Source organism: Battus philenor, unplaced genomic scaffold (genome assembly GCF_028537555.1).
Source record: "Battus philenor isolate CCGP_79_NKW_IND1 unplaced genomic scaffold, ilBatPhil1.0.hap1 SCAF_4, whole genome shotgun sequence".
Classification (NCBI taxonomy): domain Eukaryota; kingdom Metazoa; phylum Arthropoda; class Insecta; order Lepidoptera; family Papilionidae; genus Battus; species Battus philenor.
The window spans coordinates 13914693-13931366 of NW_027181704.1; the positions used below are offsets into that span (position 1 = coordinate 13914693).

Genomic DNA, 16674 nt, shown 5'->3' on the forward strand with positions numbered 1-16674 from the left:
TATTTCACAAAATGTAGAATGTGATATATCCAATAAGTTGAAAAATCTCGCGAAAAATTTACTTTGTTTTAAATTTTCCATCTTTAAAATAACTTGTTTTGACATAAGCTCGATAAACGAAAGGATATGCCACGACATTTTAATGTCTTGCACAACTTCTTTATGCTCGCATTAGAATTTTTATTTATCTATTGTAATATTGTTTAGTGACGTGAAACGAATATTAATTATTAATTCAAATAAATCGATTATCGTATTTATTTTATATAACTACTTAACTATTGTTACTTTAGAAAAAGAGATCTTTAGATAGGATTATTATTACGTTAAGAATAATTGGAGAGGAGCCCATGGACCGGATGCGCAAGCGCAGCCTAAAACGTCAACTTAAGAGTCGGACATACTACCTTTTTGAGGTCATCGAAACACGTGGGACGCAGGCCGCTGTCTTATTGGAACCTATAGTGAGGTCTATGTACAGAAGTGCTGAAACTATAATAATGATCAGGTGTAATTAATTCTGAAACTTCTCAGCCAGTCAAAATAAAGCCGCGAAATTTTAGCCTTTAAAACCTAACAAAAATAAGACGAATAAATTGGAATACCTTATTTAAATAATGGTTTATATAAAATTCATTTTTAAACATTTGTAAAAATAGTACACACATAATTTCGTAGCTTTCCACAGTTACAGTGTGGGTTCTAGGTCTATTGTTTTGTAGAGAAGTTCCAGGTATGGTGCTCAGAGCTGACGATGGGATTAGACGCTTAGAGATGCCTTCTTGAAATGCAGTGGTTTTCATCTTCGCCATCAAGACTTCTCTCTATACAGAACCAAATTTTATTTCAGAAATAATCTGTCATTTGCTCATGACAGTTCTAATTCTTACAGCAGGTTATAGAGATTTCCATTGTTATGCCTCTCATTCCTTCCACTACAAACATCTTAGAAATTAATTCCTAGTCTTTATCAATTAATTAATTTATTAGCACTTTGTACACCGTAGATATTATATAGCGGAAAAAAGAAACAATTCATATGGTACAGGAGGCGGTCTTATCGTTCGAGGCGATCTCTACCAGACAATCTTTGGATGGAGATGAGAGACACGAAGGAGAGGGCAGTTTAGGGTGTACATACGTAAAAATGCATATATTACTATATACACACAAATACATACAAGAATAATTATGTGTACATTTATATTTGCTATATACAGTAAATATAAACGTATATTTAAATAAATAATAAACTTAAAAATCAATACGAAATGAGTGGAGTTATTCATTATCATAAACCTTTATGTGTACATTTGTAGAAGGGCGAAGTTAAATTTAAATTAATGGATTAAAAAGAAAGATTTTAGAATATAAAAAAAAAAAACTAGATATCTATAGCGACCTTTTTAGGATATGAGGTAGCGTGTGCTAAAGTTAAAATGTTACTGAGCGATGTAGTAGGCAAATAAATGACGACCTAGTTTCAGCTTGTCGACCACAATTTGACATAAAACACAGTCCGACGGGAGATAAGATTCAATGTGTTCTATTGACGCATACGCTTAGTATTTAAACTATGAATTCGTGTCAATGGTATCTTTTGTGCATAGAAACAATGGGTGATTAAACAAAAGATGTGTAAGTCTTGTATTGTCCTCATTACTGTAACATATAACTCCTCTTAAAGGGACACAGTTGCATGCATCACACGGACCTTTTACGAGTTGATTAATGTCACACTTATTTAAAATTTTAAAGGCTTAAAATATGTATCCAATTTAGTCTAATAATACAGTAGAATTTAGCGCCCCGGGCCGAAGTTCTTAAGGAACCTTCGAGCTTTTTTTATATTTCTAAAAGAGCTCTATCCTTAGCGCCGACTTGGCTCTGGTTTGTTAAACGTATAGAAACTGATAATGCTTCTCGGGCAGCAGTAAAGTTACAACAATATATAAATTAAAAACCAGTGTAAAAAAAGTCTCACAATTATAAAGTTTAACAACTGCTAAGCGGGCACGGGTACTGTAAGCAGTACCTGCACCGTTTTAAAATAATTGATGAGACTTGCCCATGTGACGACTCCACAGTACAGACTTTTGATCACTTACTCAGACACTGCTCCCGATTCGCATCCAAAAGACGTAACCACGTGACCTTATGTAAAAACCATAATATACCTCCGTTCAGCTTACCGGACCTTCTCAAGAAAAATTCTACAGCAGAATCTTTTGAAGAGTTGGCCCGGCACATTGTTCTAAATCTCAAGGTATTTACCGGTCTGTAGCGCTTGGGCAGCGACTTTAAATAACATAATGTAGCAACTAATATATAATAAAGTATTCCAAATTGTATTGTTAATATATATAAATTTTAGCTGTATTTATCCACAAGAACAAATTGTGTAAAAAATTTAAAAAAATTATAAAACGCTGTCGTGCCTCACAGCTGGGAGAAGAAAGATCCGTATCAAATAGCGGCAACCCTCTCCCAACTATCTGCGTTTAGTTTAAGCGAAAAATAAAGATTGTAAAAAATACCACTAGCGATACAAATAAGAATTTATTTAACTCTGAACTAATCATAGTAAAAATCGTTAAAAATAAAATAATGATAATAAAAAATTAAATTAACAAGGTAAACAACGAGAGGTACGGTAAAATCGAAACTGTCTGTCGGCTTATGTAACACTGGCAACCGCGCTCTCAGCTTCCTCTTACATATCCTTTAGAAGAAAGCTACTTACCTAGGAAATTTTATAAAACTTTTCTTCATTTTACAAGACTAATAATTATAAATACATTTGTATTACAATATTTCTAGATATCAACCTGGTAACTAACGATCGTAAATCATAATTGTTAATAATATATAGCATAGACAAACATTTCCATCTAAAATTTTCTTGTCCGCGGATGATAAACATATCCGTTTACTTATTATAATTAATATAAAAATTATCATTATTTCAACTCCATACAAGTATTGACAAACTAGTAACTGTACCATTAATAACAATGGATATAATACACTATAAATTGCAACACAGTAAAGTTATTTTTTAACGGTGCTTCAATCCTTTAAAACAGAACGAAGTCAGGTTCTGGGGCAACCATTATAGGGCCATAATAGTCCACTTAATGCAATCCCAAGAAGAGTAGCAACGCGAAGTAGACTTGTATCGCTGCGGTACAGCGAGAATGCCAGAGGGAGTCGGCTTTTCCCTAGGATGCGTCTTGGCACAATACTGTGGGGCACCTGTGAGTTCTGTAGAAAATCTGGCGGCTCATGTAAAGGTGCCGAGAACAACCAACAAGTATTTAGAGAATAGGAATCCCACATATCCACCAAAAAAGTTTATACACTTCTTTATCACTTGATTTTTGTTAATAGGTAATCTATTCCGTATAATATATATAAACAGATATAAATGTTTATGTTATGTGTTATGTATAAATAAATGTCTTGAATTTTTGAAGATACTTAATAAAGCCAATGGGATATAATAAACATTTGTTTCATTGTATTTCCTTAAAATACAAATCGCCGATAGGTCAACTATATTTGATTTTACACTAGTCTGCAAAACTTTTATTAATTCGTACCACGATTTGGTTATAGCAACTAAATATTAATAGGTTGTCACCACACGTATTGCTTTTGCTAATGTTTTTTTTTTTGTAAACGAAACCCATTGTATCAGATAAATGAGTGTCCGTTTCAATCGAAAAAGGATTTAATCAATAAAAAAACAATTATGTTTTATTACAAGTTATGATTTCTGCAATATTTAGTATATCTATATTATTATAGACCATCGTGTAGGTACCATAGTGTAATTAATGCTCTACAGTGATTCCGAACGAACTTATGCTTCGGTCATATCAGCAAATACTAGCGCGTAAATATTTATGTGTACCACTTTGAGCATACGAGATAAGAAAATATACGGATTTTTGTTTTCCCAGAAATACCAGGCTTATAAGCCATAAACCAAAGAAAATGTGTGTGGCAATCTACATTGAATTACCCTTATCACAAACTATTTAAATAAAATCGAAAATAATCATTCGTAATATTTAGAGATAGGAATGATTGTTACTTTCAGAAAGTTATTTAATATCTTAGCATTGAAATATCAAATATTGATAGATATTGCTTGAGACAAATGTAGCACGATTCCACAAAATGTTTCTTATGATAAACATATAAAAGGCTTTTTAAATTGGTGAATATATAGCTAATCTGCTGTCAAATATTAATAATAATAAATACAGCGTATCGAAAAATCAAAGATTTCAGAAGTAATATATATCGCAAAACAAATTTTCTTACTGTTTACTGTCTATTCCTGCAGACTGTGTACTGTAAATGTTTATTGTCCTGTTGTATCCATTATCAGTGTTAGATCAACAGTCGAGGATTGAAACTTGCGATCAAAATTCGCGGATTCAATTGCCAGGATACAATCTTATGTAATTCTCACTTTGTGCATTATTCATATGGGATTGCCACTACTTACAAATAAGTCAACAAGAGAATGGGCAGCAGCGTCCTCTGTGTACCACAATACTACATTTCGATCACCAACCCGCCATTCAAGCTTTGCGATTATGGAACATCATTCCATAAATATCTTTGAGTGGGCATCAGTAGGCATTTATGGGCTGAAACTTTACCAGTGATCACCTTATAAAGGGTGATTAAAAATAAGTCTAAAAGCTTTAAAGCTTATTTACTAATAATTGATATAAAGCTGTTACCTATAGCCAATTATCCATCATCACTATTTTATTATTAAGTAAACAACTTGAATTTTTTATACAACCTTATAATCAAGGAGTGGCTGGCCGGTGATTAAAGACTGACTTTCGATCGACATTTTACATCTATTACATAACGTCACCACACCGTTCAGAATAGTAAAAGAAATAGTAAGATAAAAAGTAGATCAAATATGATCAAATAAAAACAATTCATAAGATATTTTTTTAATGGCCCCCGCTATTGGGGGCCTCTCGTACCCCTATCTTTGGTGGGACAGGGACTTTATTAGCAATTTAATTTTTTCACATAATTATTTATTATTTCTCTCTTCTTTCATACTTTACTTTCTCTTTCGGTCTATTATCTATCTTTCACGCTACATTTCTGCTTTCTTTCCCTTTTGCTCTGTTCATCTATCATTCCCATTTTCTTTTTACATTTTAAATTTACAATTTTATTTTACATTTTTATTACTTATATCCTATAATTATTTTCTATCACAATTTTATGTATCATTTTGGTTCTATTTTGTCTTTTTTTATCTATTTATTTACTGTGTTTGCTTTTTGTTTATTTCTATCGCACTTTTTGCGATTTTTTTGCAGAGGGATACGAATGACTGTTTATCTTTTCCGCCTATCAGGGGGGCTATTGACTCTTTCCTGATTTTAACGCCAGACCGGCACTCGAATTCGATTCAAAAAATATTGTCAACACACCCCGAACTTACATTATAATTATAAATTACCAGTAGTATGGTTTGTCAACAGCTACGACACAAGAGTCCAAGGGCCGACCGCCCATTGGACCGATGACGCGTTCGCCGAACGCTCCCGCTGGCTCAGCATGCCCAACTCCGCCCTGCATCTCACCAATGTGCAGTCGCGTGATCGGGCCATCTACAGATGTCGCGTCGACTTCCAAGTCTCACCTACCCGGAACTACAGAATTGCCCTTGACGTTATCGGTAAGTAAATAATTCGTTATTCTAAATTAAAAATTAAATTTTAATAAATAAAAATAACACTAATATGTGAATGTGTTTAGTAGCGGTTTAAAATGACTTTTTAGTTTATACCGTGGGTTAATTTAGCATTATTTTCCCCCCAAATGTGGAAAACCTTGGAACTAAATGTGTTTATACACTAATTATAGTAAAGAGTACATTGTTTCTTTTAACCCGTAGAAGTGATACCCGATTTTTGTACATATACTTATATATAAATATATATATATATATATATATATATATATATATAAACTCAGGACAGGACAAGTAGTGTTTACATTGTTTCCGCCCATAAAATTACGGAGTAAACCATTGTTTTGTAATATAACATTATTAATATAACATTTTGTTTAACACCACGTTTTATACTGTTTATTTGTAAACTTATGATTATTTTCCTAATTATCTACTAAGCTAAATTACTAAATTTAATTTTTGAAAAAAACGTTGTCGATAAACATAGATATTGTTCATTTATTTCGGTATAAACGCTTTTAATATCAATAACATTACTTCGTTGACACTTCCTTCCGTAAAACAATTTGATACATTATAAGGGAGTCTTTCCTTATTCTGTTGTTTTCTATAATTTGATCTTTTCTGCCATGTCATGAATAATTTAGAAATGATATCAAAGCTGAAGAAAGTCAATTGCTTGTTTCTATTTTTGCTACAACCTATTAGTACAGTTTACATTACGTAAGTCAAATAAGTTGAAAAGTCTTTGTATGTTCAGTGTTATGTTTTACTCACAGATATGTGCAGAGTGAACATCACTGTGCCAAATGTGCAGTCCAAGCTTACGTAAACTCATAACAGAGCTCGAATAGTCTGCTAAGTCGGACAATGTATGGCCTGGGTCCTATTTGCCGGCGTTGGCATGTGGAATTGAATCCTCTCGTGCGGCACAAGCTAGCAATTTGGTTAGGCTATAAAAATTTTACGGCAAATAAAATTATACAGTAGTCCAACTAACTAAGTATTTATAGCCTTTTATAATACAAACTAAGTAACTTAAATCTTCTTTAAGAACGATAACATCTTTATTTCTGGCGCCATTCACATACGTTCCCTCAACGAGCTAAAAAAGGGCTATGCTCGAGATTTCTCTATGAGATCAAATAAGTATTGAGGAGATGCGTAGACGAACAGAAATAATAAGCACATCCTAGCGTATTGTCAAGTACGTGTCAATGCGCAGAACAGATGATCGCTTAAGGTTCTGGATTGAAGACCACGGTTGGGCAAGCGCAAAGTTGGACGTCCACCCATGATATGGACAGACTACATTCTAAGGTCGTGAGACCCAAATACATCAGTGGTCGTAGGAAGATTGAAATGATGACGATGAAGCATTTTTCATCACTTTCACTTCTTGTTAGTAACATTGCTTCTTCTGACTCCGTCAACTAGTTGTCTCATTTACGATCGTTGTTTTATACTATGTATTGCATTGATAAATGCGTATGCGGCAAACAATGCGAATCACACAACCGCCACCGCCAAATTACTCAACACATATTTCACCCCTCCACAGGGCATATTCAAGAGTTATGTTACACCGATTAGTGCCAAACACAGAGTCACTGTGACTTTGTTTTTATCAGCGGGCTGGCGGGCGGTGCACTTTGTTGCACGACTACCACTGCTTGTGCGAAAGTGACTAAATATTGGTCCTTTTCTTACTCAAGAGACGAAAGTACCATACGATGGGCTTTTCACATATTACAGGCATTGGATTTACCAATTTGTGTTTGAGGTAACGCCTGATTCCATTAAATATTTTCGTCTCACGGTTTCTTAACTACCACTGCAGTATTGGTATATTATTTTTTTTTATATAATTTCAACCTTTTACAATTGAAACCAGGTACATTGCTCTTACGAATCAATCGATTAGTTTCCTAACCTTTTAAGTACAAGATAAAAATAATAATGATATTCAAAAATCGTATCCAATTTCCGATATAACAAAAGAATAGAAAATAATTCAATAGAGGTATTAAGAATAAAAAAATCTATCTTCCCGGTATGTTGCCACTGTTACAATAAATTTCTCATGAAAATACCTTATTATTTTAATACGAATATTTCTCAATTATATAATGGGATATAAAACATACTATTACGTCGTAAATATCGGACTCTATCTACCTATACTATATTTTTTTTATCAAGTGCAGATATTTATTCGTCACGATAAATATACAGACAACATCTAAGAGCTGTTATATTGTTACTGTATAGTATAACTAACCAGCATGACCTAGAAACAACAATCTGATAGATTTGTGACGTCTCTATTGGCCCCGCATGTGTAATTAGTTTGTATCTGTGAAGGAATTTGTGTATCAACAGAAGTTATATCATCATGGTAAAATATGTATATAACACATAGATACATAAATAGATACACACAGATATACACACATACATTAACTTTCTGTATGTATTTATTTATGTAATACATGAATATAACACATACATACCTACTTCCCCCTCGCGATCTTGAAATTTTTTTTCATAGCTTCAGGCATGTGATTTAAAACCATCGATTCCTTCTGCTTACGTGTATAATGTCGTGTATGGTATCAAGTATTTTGCGAATCATTTCAGAATACCGTATAGGTGATGATATCTACTTCTCCAATGTATCGGTTGTCATCCTGTCAACATGAGATATTCAAGCACCCGTTTAAGGCAAACGGTAAAAAGCCTAGTAGTGATTTTGAGTCGAGTATAGAGGCATTAGTTAATCGGGCCGTCCAACCAATGCCCAGCATCCTCTCACCTCTATCGTTAAGTGGAGTTTTTTTATAATACAGTGTTAATAATTTTTGGGTTTATTTTTCTTTACTTTATTACGTATCTTATTTTTCATTTTTTTTCTAATCTGACCCGTTTTTAGCTCTAATTTAATTTCTTTATATTACGCATTCTCTTCTAACTCCAAACGTTCAAAAGCATTTATGAGATTTCCGTTTATCGCCAATTAATTTCAGGCTACGAAAACCCAAATTTTTTGATAAACAAAATAAGAATAGACATCTGTATATACAAGGTCGCAGTGATATTGTCTATTTGTACATACTTCCCTAATTTTTTTGTTAAAATAAATAATATAATGTTTTTCATATAGATCTCTAGTATCTCTAATTAATATTATTTAACAATAATCTATATAGTATTTCGGTTCGGAAAGTAAAATAGTCATTGAAGAAATTTAGCTTTTAAGAAAATCACATAAGGTTAGAAGATAAGATCTAAATAGCATTCGGTGCAAATATTTCAGCGTTAGACTTTAGTCGAAACGCTGCGGCGAATTCTCATATCTCCGCAATCCGCACTTACGTTGCGTACAAAACAATAAACGGGTAAGGGCTGTTCATTTCGGTAAGCGATATCAGCGTTGCGGGGAACGGTTACGAGCCGGCTGCGATTGCTTCTATCCCCTACTGAATACTCTCATATCACCAAACCTTTTGTTTTGTACCAACGAAAACATTTTCATTTTCCCTAGTATACCATGGTTGAAAGCCGTTCTCGGCTTGTTTATCCGCAATTTGAGGGTATCGGAGCGCTCTGTGGCCCGTACTGTTTACCGTATCAGTTTAATGGCAAATATATATTGGACGGAAATGAAACACTTGTGACAAATACTGTCGTAGATATCATAATCCATTTATTAATTTCATTTAATAATCAATAGTGAACACTTATTAATTCCAAAAGTAGTAGTAGAATCGTAAAAGAGTCAAATATAGAAACAACTTTCACTTATCTTTAAATAAAGCTACAAGGATACGAAATGCGTCTAGGCCTGAGAAAAAACTAAACTCAATCAGGTTTTTTTGTAAATATTTTTACGAAAATTACACGATTTTTTTTATAATAATTTTCATTTGACGAAATTTTAAAATTTCGTCACCATCATTTCAGCTATGAGACATTAATTATTAGACATATTCCTCCAGAAAAGTTTTTCAATAGGACAATTTAAAAAATGTACATTCGATGCTTTCTAACGACCCCAACCTTAAAAAGACTTGCAATACGTGATAACGTAAAGAAATACATAAATCATTTGCATAATCACGTTTTCTAAAACAATGCGTGTAATAAAAAGGTTAATTAACATTTGTTTTTCCGATTTTGATTGTGAAACCTACATCAGAAATAGAATGTATCTTAATTATTTTTAGTTAAGCACATTTACGAGATAACATTTCGTATGACCCAATCGTAAATAAGAAACATCGCAACTAATTTTTAAATTCATAATAAAAGATAGTACATTCTTTGGATACAACAATGATTGGAACATAAGATTTACACAAATTCAAAACATACCCAAATCGAAAATTATCAGAGCTATCGGAGAGTGTCCAAATATCAAAAATGCACTGAATAAATAAATACTCGCACGATAGATTTGGGACGCATGTTTTATCAGTTTTCTTATCGAAATTATATTTTTGAAACACATAACTAGGATTAAGAAGGGAGCCTAATATTTAAGAAGTTTTGATTGTTGGTCTGTTGGCAGCCTACATATATATATATTTATACATATTTCCACCATATATATATATATATATATATATATATATATATGGTGGAAATACTTTGTCAGTTTTGTGGTGTATAAGTAATTTGCGTGACCGTAGTCTTTTTTAAATTATGAATCGCACTAGTAAATAAATAAATATTTTTATAATATAAAAATTTAGATTTTACTTGTATTAAAAAGCTGGGTTGATGAAATTTCTGACCAGAAATATAATTAAAAATAGCTACGAAATACATTGTTTAATGTAACATAGACACATATTTTATACCATTATGTGAATGATATCATCACTCCTTTTATGGTATGTAAATTAATATAAAATTTACATCTTTATTATACCTTACGAGGCAATTTAATATTGATGTCTGTTTACAACTCTTACGCCAGATAAGAGTATTTTAAGAAATGTCAACATCATTTACGTTTATCGTTGACAACGCGCAGGCAATAAATATTCCAATTTCAAGAGTGAAATATCATATTCCCCCATATAACAATTTTATGTAACATGTTACTGTATCGTCATTTACAAAAGACGTGATGGGTGAATGTATCGTACAATATAAGGCAAGCTACATACGTTTAAATTGAAGAGACTTTGTTTTCATTCTTTTTCATTTTTCTGACGATAGACGCCCACAGACCTCCCTTGTGTTTCGGCATATTGATCTTTTCTATGCTGCCAGCATCCAGCGTCTTCCTGTGATCTTAATTATGTAGTCGGTCCAACTTGTGGAGGGCATGACCACGTCGCCTTCAGAACCTTTCGGTCACAACTGTCATTGGCTGCACGAGCGATGTGCCCCGCCCACTGTTGCTTCAGATCAGTAATTCTTCGAGTTACGTCGGTGATCTTGATTCTTCTGTGAATTTTCTTATTTTTGATTCAATTTCGCAACGAAACTTCGAGCATAGCATTATTGCTCTTGAAAGAAATGCTATTTTTGTATGATATATTACACCATCATTAACGAATTAAGCACATAAATATTAGTAATCAAAGGAATATCTCGGCCATCATGCAAGACGAAGGGGGAGAGTATGCTTTGCATTTCTATGAAATGAAATGGGAAAATTGTAGAATGAAAGAAACAGTACGACAGATAAGATGATATATGAAAGAGAAGAATGATAATAATAAAAAAATACAAAAAACTGAATAAATTACTAGAATTAAAAAGTCCCTGTCCCACACGAGATAGGGAAACGAGAGGTCACCAACAGCGGGGACCATTACAAAAAAAAAAAAACGAGTAATTCTTCGAGCTTCGTCGGTGATCTTGGTTCTTCTGTGGCTGTCCTTATTTTTGATTCGATTTTGCAACGAAACTTTGAGCATAGCATTATTGCTCTTTGCGTGACCTTGAGCCTTCTCATTAGGCTCTTCGTAAGTTATAACATCTCGGATCTGTATATCATCACCAACAACACACAATGTTTCATTAGTGTTTATTTTACCTCTTAGAGAAAGGTGTTTGTTTATGTTTTATGTACTGGTACACTTTCCTTCAAGTATATAAAGAGTCGCTGGATGCGCGGATCCAAAGATCATTAACATGGCGATCTTTGGCCATCGCTTATGCCTTGCAGTTTGCGTGACAGATATGATGATGAATCTACCACGTATGCCCAGTGCGTACCGACCAGATTTATGTCATTCGAAATTTGAAAGAAATGCTGTTTTTGTATTATATTCCACCATCATTACCGAATTAAGCACATAAATATTAATAATTATTAATAAACCACGCTAGAGGGTATTGGGGAAGAAGTAGGGATATACCTCAGTTATATAGTCATCCACGTTAGATCATTCACAATGATCAATTGTACATGTCATGAGAAAACATACGTCAAAATTCTAGAGAACCACAGTTTGTTAGAAACTAGAATTTACAAATTGAACTTACCTATAATAGAATTCAATGACATATTGGGCTTGACATAAATGACTTCTTAAATAAACTAACCTTGTGATATTGATAAAGAATCTAAAAATTAATGCCTTAATAACATTGCAAAATAATAGTTAAAACAGATTTTATTTTATTGTCGTGATTTACATTATTAATAAATTAAACACTTTGTCAGAGCTTCCGGACAAGCCGGTGATCTTCGACGAGTACGGAAAGGAAATATCCGGAGTCGCGGGCCCATACTACGAAGGAAGTGATTTTAAACTAATTTGTTCCGTTAACGGAGGTGAGTAGTAAACATATTTACTTAGTTAACTCATGTTTAAGTTACTTAACACGATCTTGTAAATTTATCTCTGTTTATCTGTTGGCTTTAAAGTTAGTAATATACGTATCGACTTAAATTAGTTCTGCACTCAAATAATTCAGCTTTGTATTCTTTTACAACAAAACAGAGAAATTTATTGTTTAATTATAGTTATTTTCTAATTGATTTACCATTATAACAAATTTTTATATAAGCTATTATTCTAAGTGTTGGCATTGACTTAAATATATTTAGCTTGTACATAAATAGAAGGTAGTATATAACGGTAGACTCGGCGTGGGCATCCTTAAGGCTTTGAGGATCACAGACCAGCAAACGCTTGACTCCTGCCTAAATGGTAGATAGATGACCATGTTAAAGTCGTCGGAGATGTTGAATGCAGCTGTGTCAAACAGTGAACGCCTTGCGGTTTAAATGATTATAATGATGATGAATGATTAAATGCAACTTGTTAATTATTTACATGTTGCGTTTCTTTATAGTAAAATAATAAAAGAATCTTCTTTAGTCTAGCAGTCTTGTCAGAGTGGTCATGGTCATGCACTGGTCGGTTTTGGTGTCCCTGCTGCTCTTGCTATACTTTGTCATGTATCTTGATGGCTGGCGCAGTGAGAGTATACTCAAAAAATCTATTGAGTTTTTAATGATTGTTTTAAAAAAGATCTGTCTCACTTGTTGGAGAACGTTCATGAGATCGCTTGCCTTTCATTTTGCTTTGCAAGACCAAATGTTCCATTGAGTCCACATGCCGAAAGAACTTGATGCGTCGTATTTGCAAAGTTTTGAAAGAATACACACTTGATAATATAACAATTATTTTACTACACAATTTATTGAACATTGCTCATTATTTAGCTGTACTGTTTGCGCTTATGCCCCTCACAAGTAAGGCTTCATTGTAGCAATTTGGATTATCCGGGATTATTTCTATTGCAGTCGTAATTATCGATTCTATTTTCTTTATTATGCTTTTGTTTTATTTTATATATTTATTTGTAATCTATTACTTTATTAGGAAATATTTATTACACGTATTTACTATAGAATATTATAACTGTACGCAGCTAGTAGAGTGGTATGATAAATGGTGACAGGCTATTGATATAAAAGCTTTAAAGGGAATTTAAAGCTAATTTTTTCGAAAAAAAAAATTTCGCACCTATTTTTAATCAACATCTATACAGTGATCACTTCGAAATGTTAGAACATTATTTTTTTTCTCTCGTAATGCGAAAGACCCTAACTCTAGCAATATAAAGTCTTAACGGATAGATAAATAATATTTAAGTTAAAAATGTGGTTATACATATAAAAATTAAAAATTTTAAAAACACTTTTTTAACATATTATCATAATTAATTTATAGTTAGGGTGACCATATAGTTTATTAATTGTCATATTTGTCCCTATAAAGCTTTTATATCTTTAGAAAATCACCCAAACAATACAGTTTGGAATATTTTTCAGTTTAACGTACATGGGTTATGTTTCTTTTAAAAACATTTTTCAGTTTCATTAAGCACTTTTAAAAAATCATAGTGAATAATTCACGCCCAAGTAAAATATAACATACGATAAACATTTATTACATACTATATATACAAAAAATTAAATTTAAAAATCAAAACTTAAAAATACACATCTACACAGAAAAACGGAATATGACCAAAAGTGTGCGACGCAGAAGTGTGAAAAGGAGTCCCCACTGCAGCGATAAGAGCACAGAGCCTCCCAATCAGGTGTAATAGTGGTAGCGCTATCTACGACTATTTCAATATAGAAATAGTGGTAGATAGCAGCCCGAGCCGAGGTTTATCAGAGAGCTCTCGAGCCTCACTACCTTAAAAGAGGTTTAATGCCAAGCGACCTCAGCGCCCAGCTTCCTTTCTCTTGCGGAATCTGCAAATGCCACTTCAGCAGTAGAACGAATCTGCAAAGAATGTTACACTAAATATGAACAATCGAGAAGGTAAAACTTAATTAGGACTCTGCAATATAAGTCTCAAGCCTTTATCTTTATTAATTTATGTGTAAAGTAACAGTTGTAAGTAATTAAATATAACTATGGTGTTATTAAACAGCGAACCAATTACATAGCTTTGATGGTCGGAACAATTTTGGTTTTACCACAATTTTTAACTCTAATAGATAGCAGAAAAATGTCTATTGTTAAGGGTCTGAAAACTAAAGAGTTATTGCGACTTACGATGTTAAAGGTACAATTAAAATATGCTCATCTTCAAAATAATGATATTATGTGTATATTTGAAAAGTAAATGAAACTTATTTTGTATAAAATATCGGGAGAACAAAGCTCATCTTTTTCAGGATGTACTTTTAGATAGATATTTTGAATCATTTTGAATTTTGTAATGGAAGCAAACCTTCGTAAAACGTTGTTTAACATTGTCAAAAAGGTCTAAATAATTATACCATCCTGGATTCCATATTGCAAATGCATATAAATTGACTTATATAAGTACACAAAAGTACGTAAAAGTTATTTTTTACTAAAAAAAATATGTATTTAGTACAGTAGTAAATATATATAAGTACGGTGATTGGTTAGAATTGTGATCAACTAAGAACAGAATTTTATTTACGAATATCCAGGGTGGTGGAGCAGTACATAAAGTTCGCAAAGCGAGCAGGGCACGACACACACACACACATATTTATATTTATATATATATATGTCTGTGTGTGTGTGTGTGTGTGTGTGTATTAATAGGTTGGGATTTGTATTATTGGTTCATTTATTTTTATACTACTATATTACACGCTTAAATATTAACAAAGATATATTTAACTTGATACGAGTTGAATAAATAATTGTTAATATATTCTTTTATTTGAACAGGTAATCCTATACCGCGAGTACAATGGCTTCAGGGCGAGACGGTTCTAGCTACATTAGGTGTCGGCGAAATTCAGCTCGGGCCAACGAGGTCGTTGACCCTGCTAATAACGAATGCATCGCGATCGCATTACACCGCCGCCTACACTTGTACTGCTGACAACACTTTGTTGGCTCCACCTCAACGTTCTTCGGTGCGGGTCGACCTTTATCGTGAGTACAATTACATGGTGTAATAAAATGTTATCTCTGTTACGAGCTGTAAAACATTATTACTGTTTGTTGTTTTCATTAATAAACTACGACATCTTTTATTGTTTTGGTGAAAGTGGATTGTAATTTTTTGTTTCGAAGACTAGTTCAACTATAAAGAAGATCCTAACCAAGTCTTATGTTATTTGTTTAATAATAAGCGTGCTCCGATCCTCCAGAATGCTATACGCTGTTTGATAAGAAGCTAAAACCAGAGCTCATAGTGTGGCAATATCTTGGTGGCGTCTTTATGTGGTACATTAAAAAATCATATATACCGCGATAGCATTGGAGAGTAATTACTGTTTAAGCTAAGCAAATTTCATGCTCTACCACTTCAAGCCATGTCAATAAATGCGATTACAGAAAGTATTTGTCAATGAAAAAACAAATTATATTCAGCACTAGCATGAAACTTATTAAAAAAATATATATTACAGAGAATATATATTATGACATGTAATAATAGATTCTCTATCGATTGTACTAGTGATAACGATTTAGAGTTATTACAAGTGTAATTATTAAGCGATTCGAAACTCAACAGAGATTATACAGCTTACGAAGTCAATTTATATATATATATATATATAAACATATACTTACACGGAACAGGTATTGGTTAGTAAAAGAGGTGTTTGTTTTGTGACGGCCACGAAAAAAATTAAAGTCATGGAGAAGATTATATATTACCTGGACGGATCTTTCCACACAAGCAAGCTACTCACTACTAGGGTTCCGTTCTTACTAATTGCATAAAAAGGTATTTCAATAATTTGATCATACTGCTGGGAAGATGAACTGCAAAGAAACTGATCTCACGTGCAAAGTGTATGAGCAAAAAGCACCTTTAGCCAGATATGATTATCCGACCAGATCTAGATTATAATTAACACAGCTGTATATGATATCATGAAGGTGATCAATTGAGATCGATGGCTTGATGTCATATGGTAAAAGTTAGAGGAGGTCACAAAC

General features: G+C 32.9%; 1 protein-coding gene across 1 annotated transcript in view; it reads left to right on the plus strand.

Moving 5' to 3' along the window:
* Window positions 1-16674, plus strand: part of LOC137928789 (neural cell adhesion molecule 2-like) — a 91231-nt gene that overhangs the window by 57491 nt on the left and 17066 nt on the right. The window contains exons 4-6 of the mRNA XM_068771761.1: window positions 5535-5731; window positions 12435-12545; window positions 15448-15657. Of these exons, the coding sequence (XP_068627862.1) occupies window positions 5535-5731; window positions 12435-12545; window positions 15448-15657 (518 nt within the window). The remainder of the gene's footprint in view (window positions 1-5534; window positions 5732-12434; window positions 12546-15447; window positions 15658-16674) is intronic.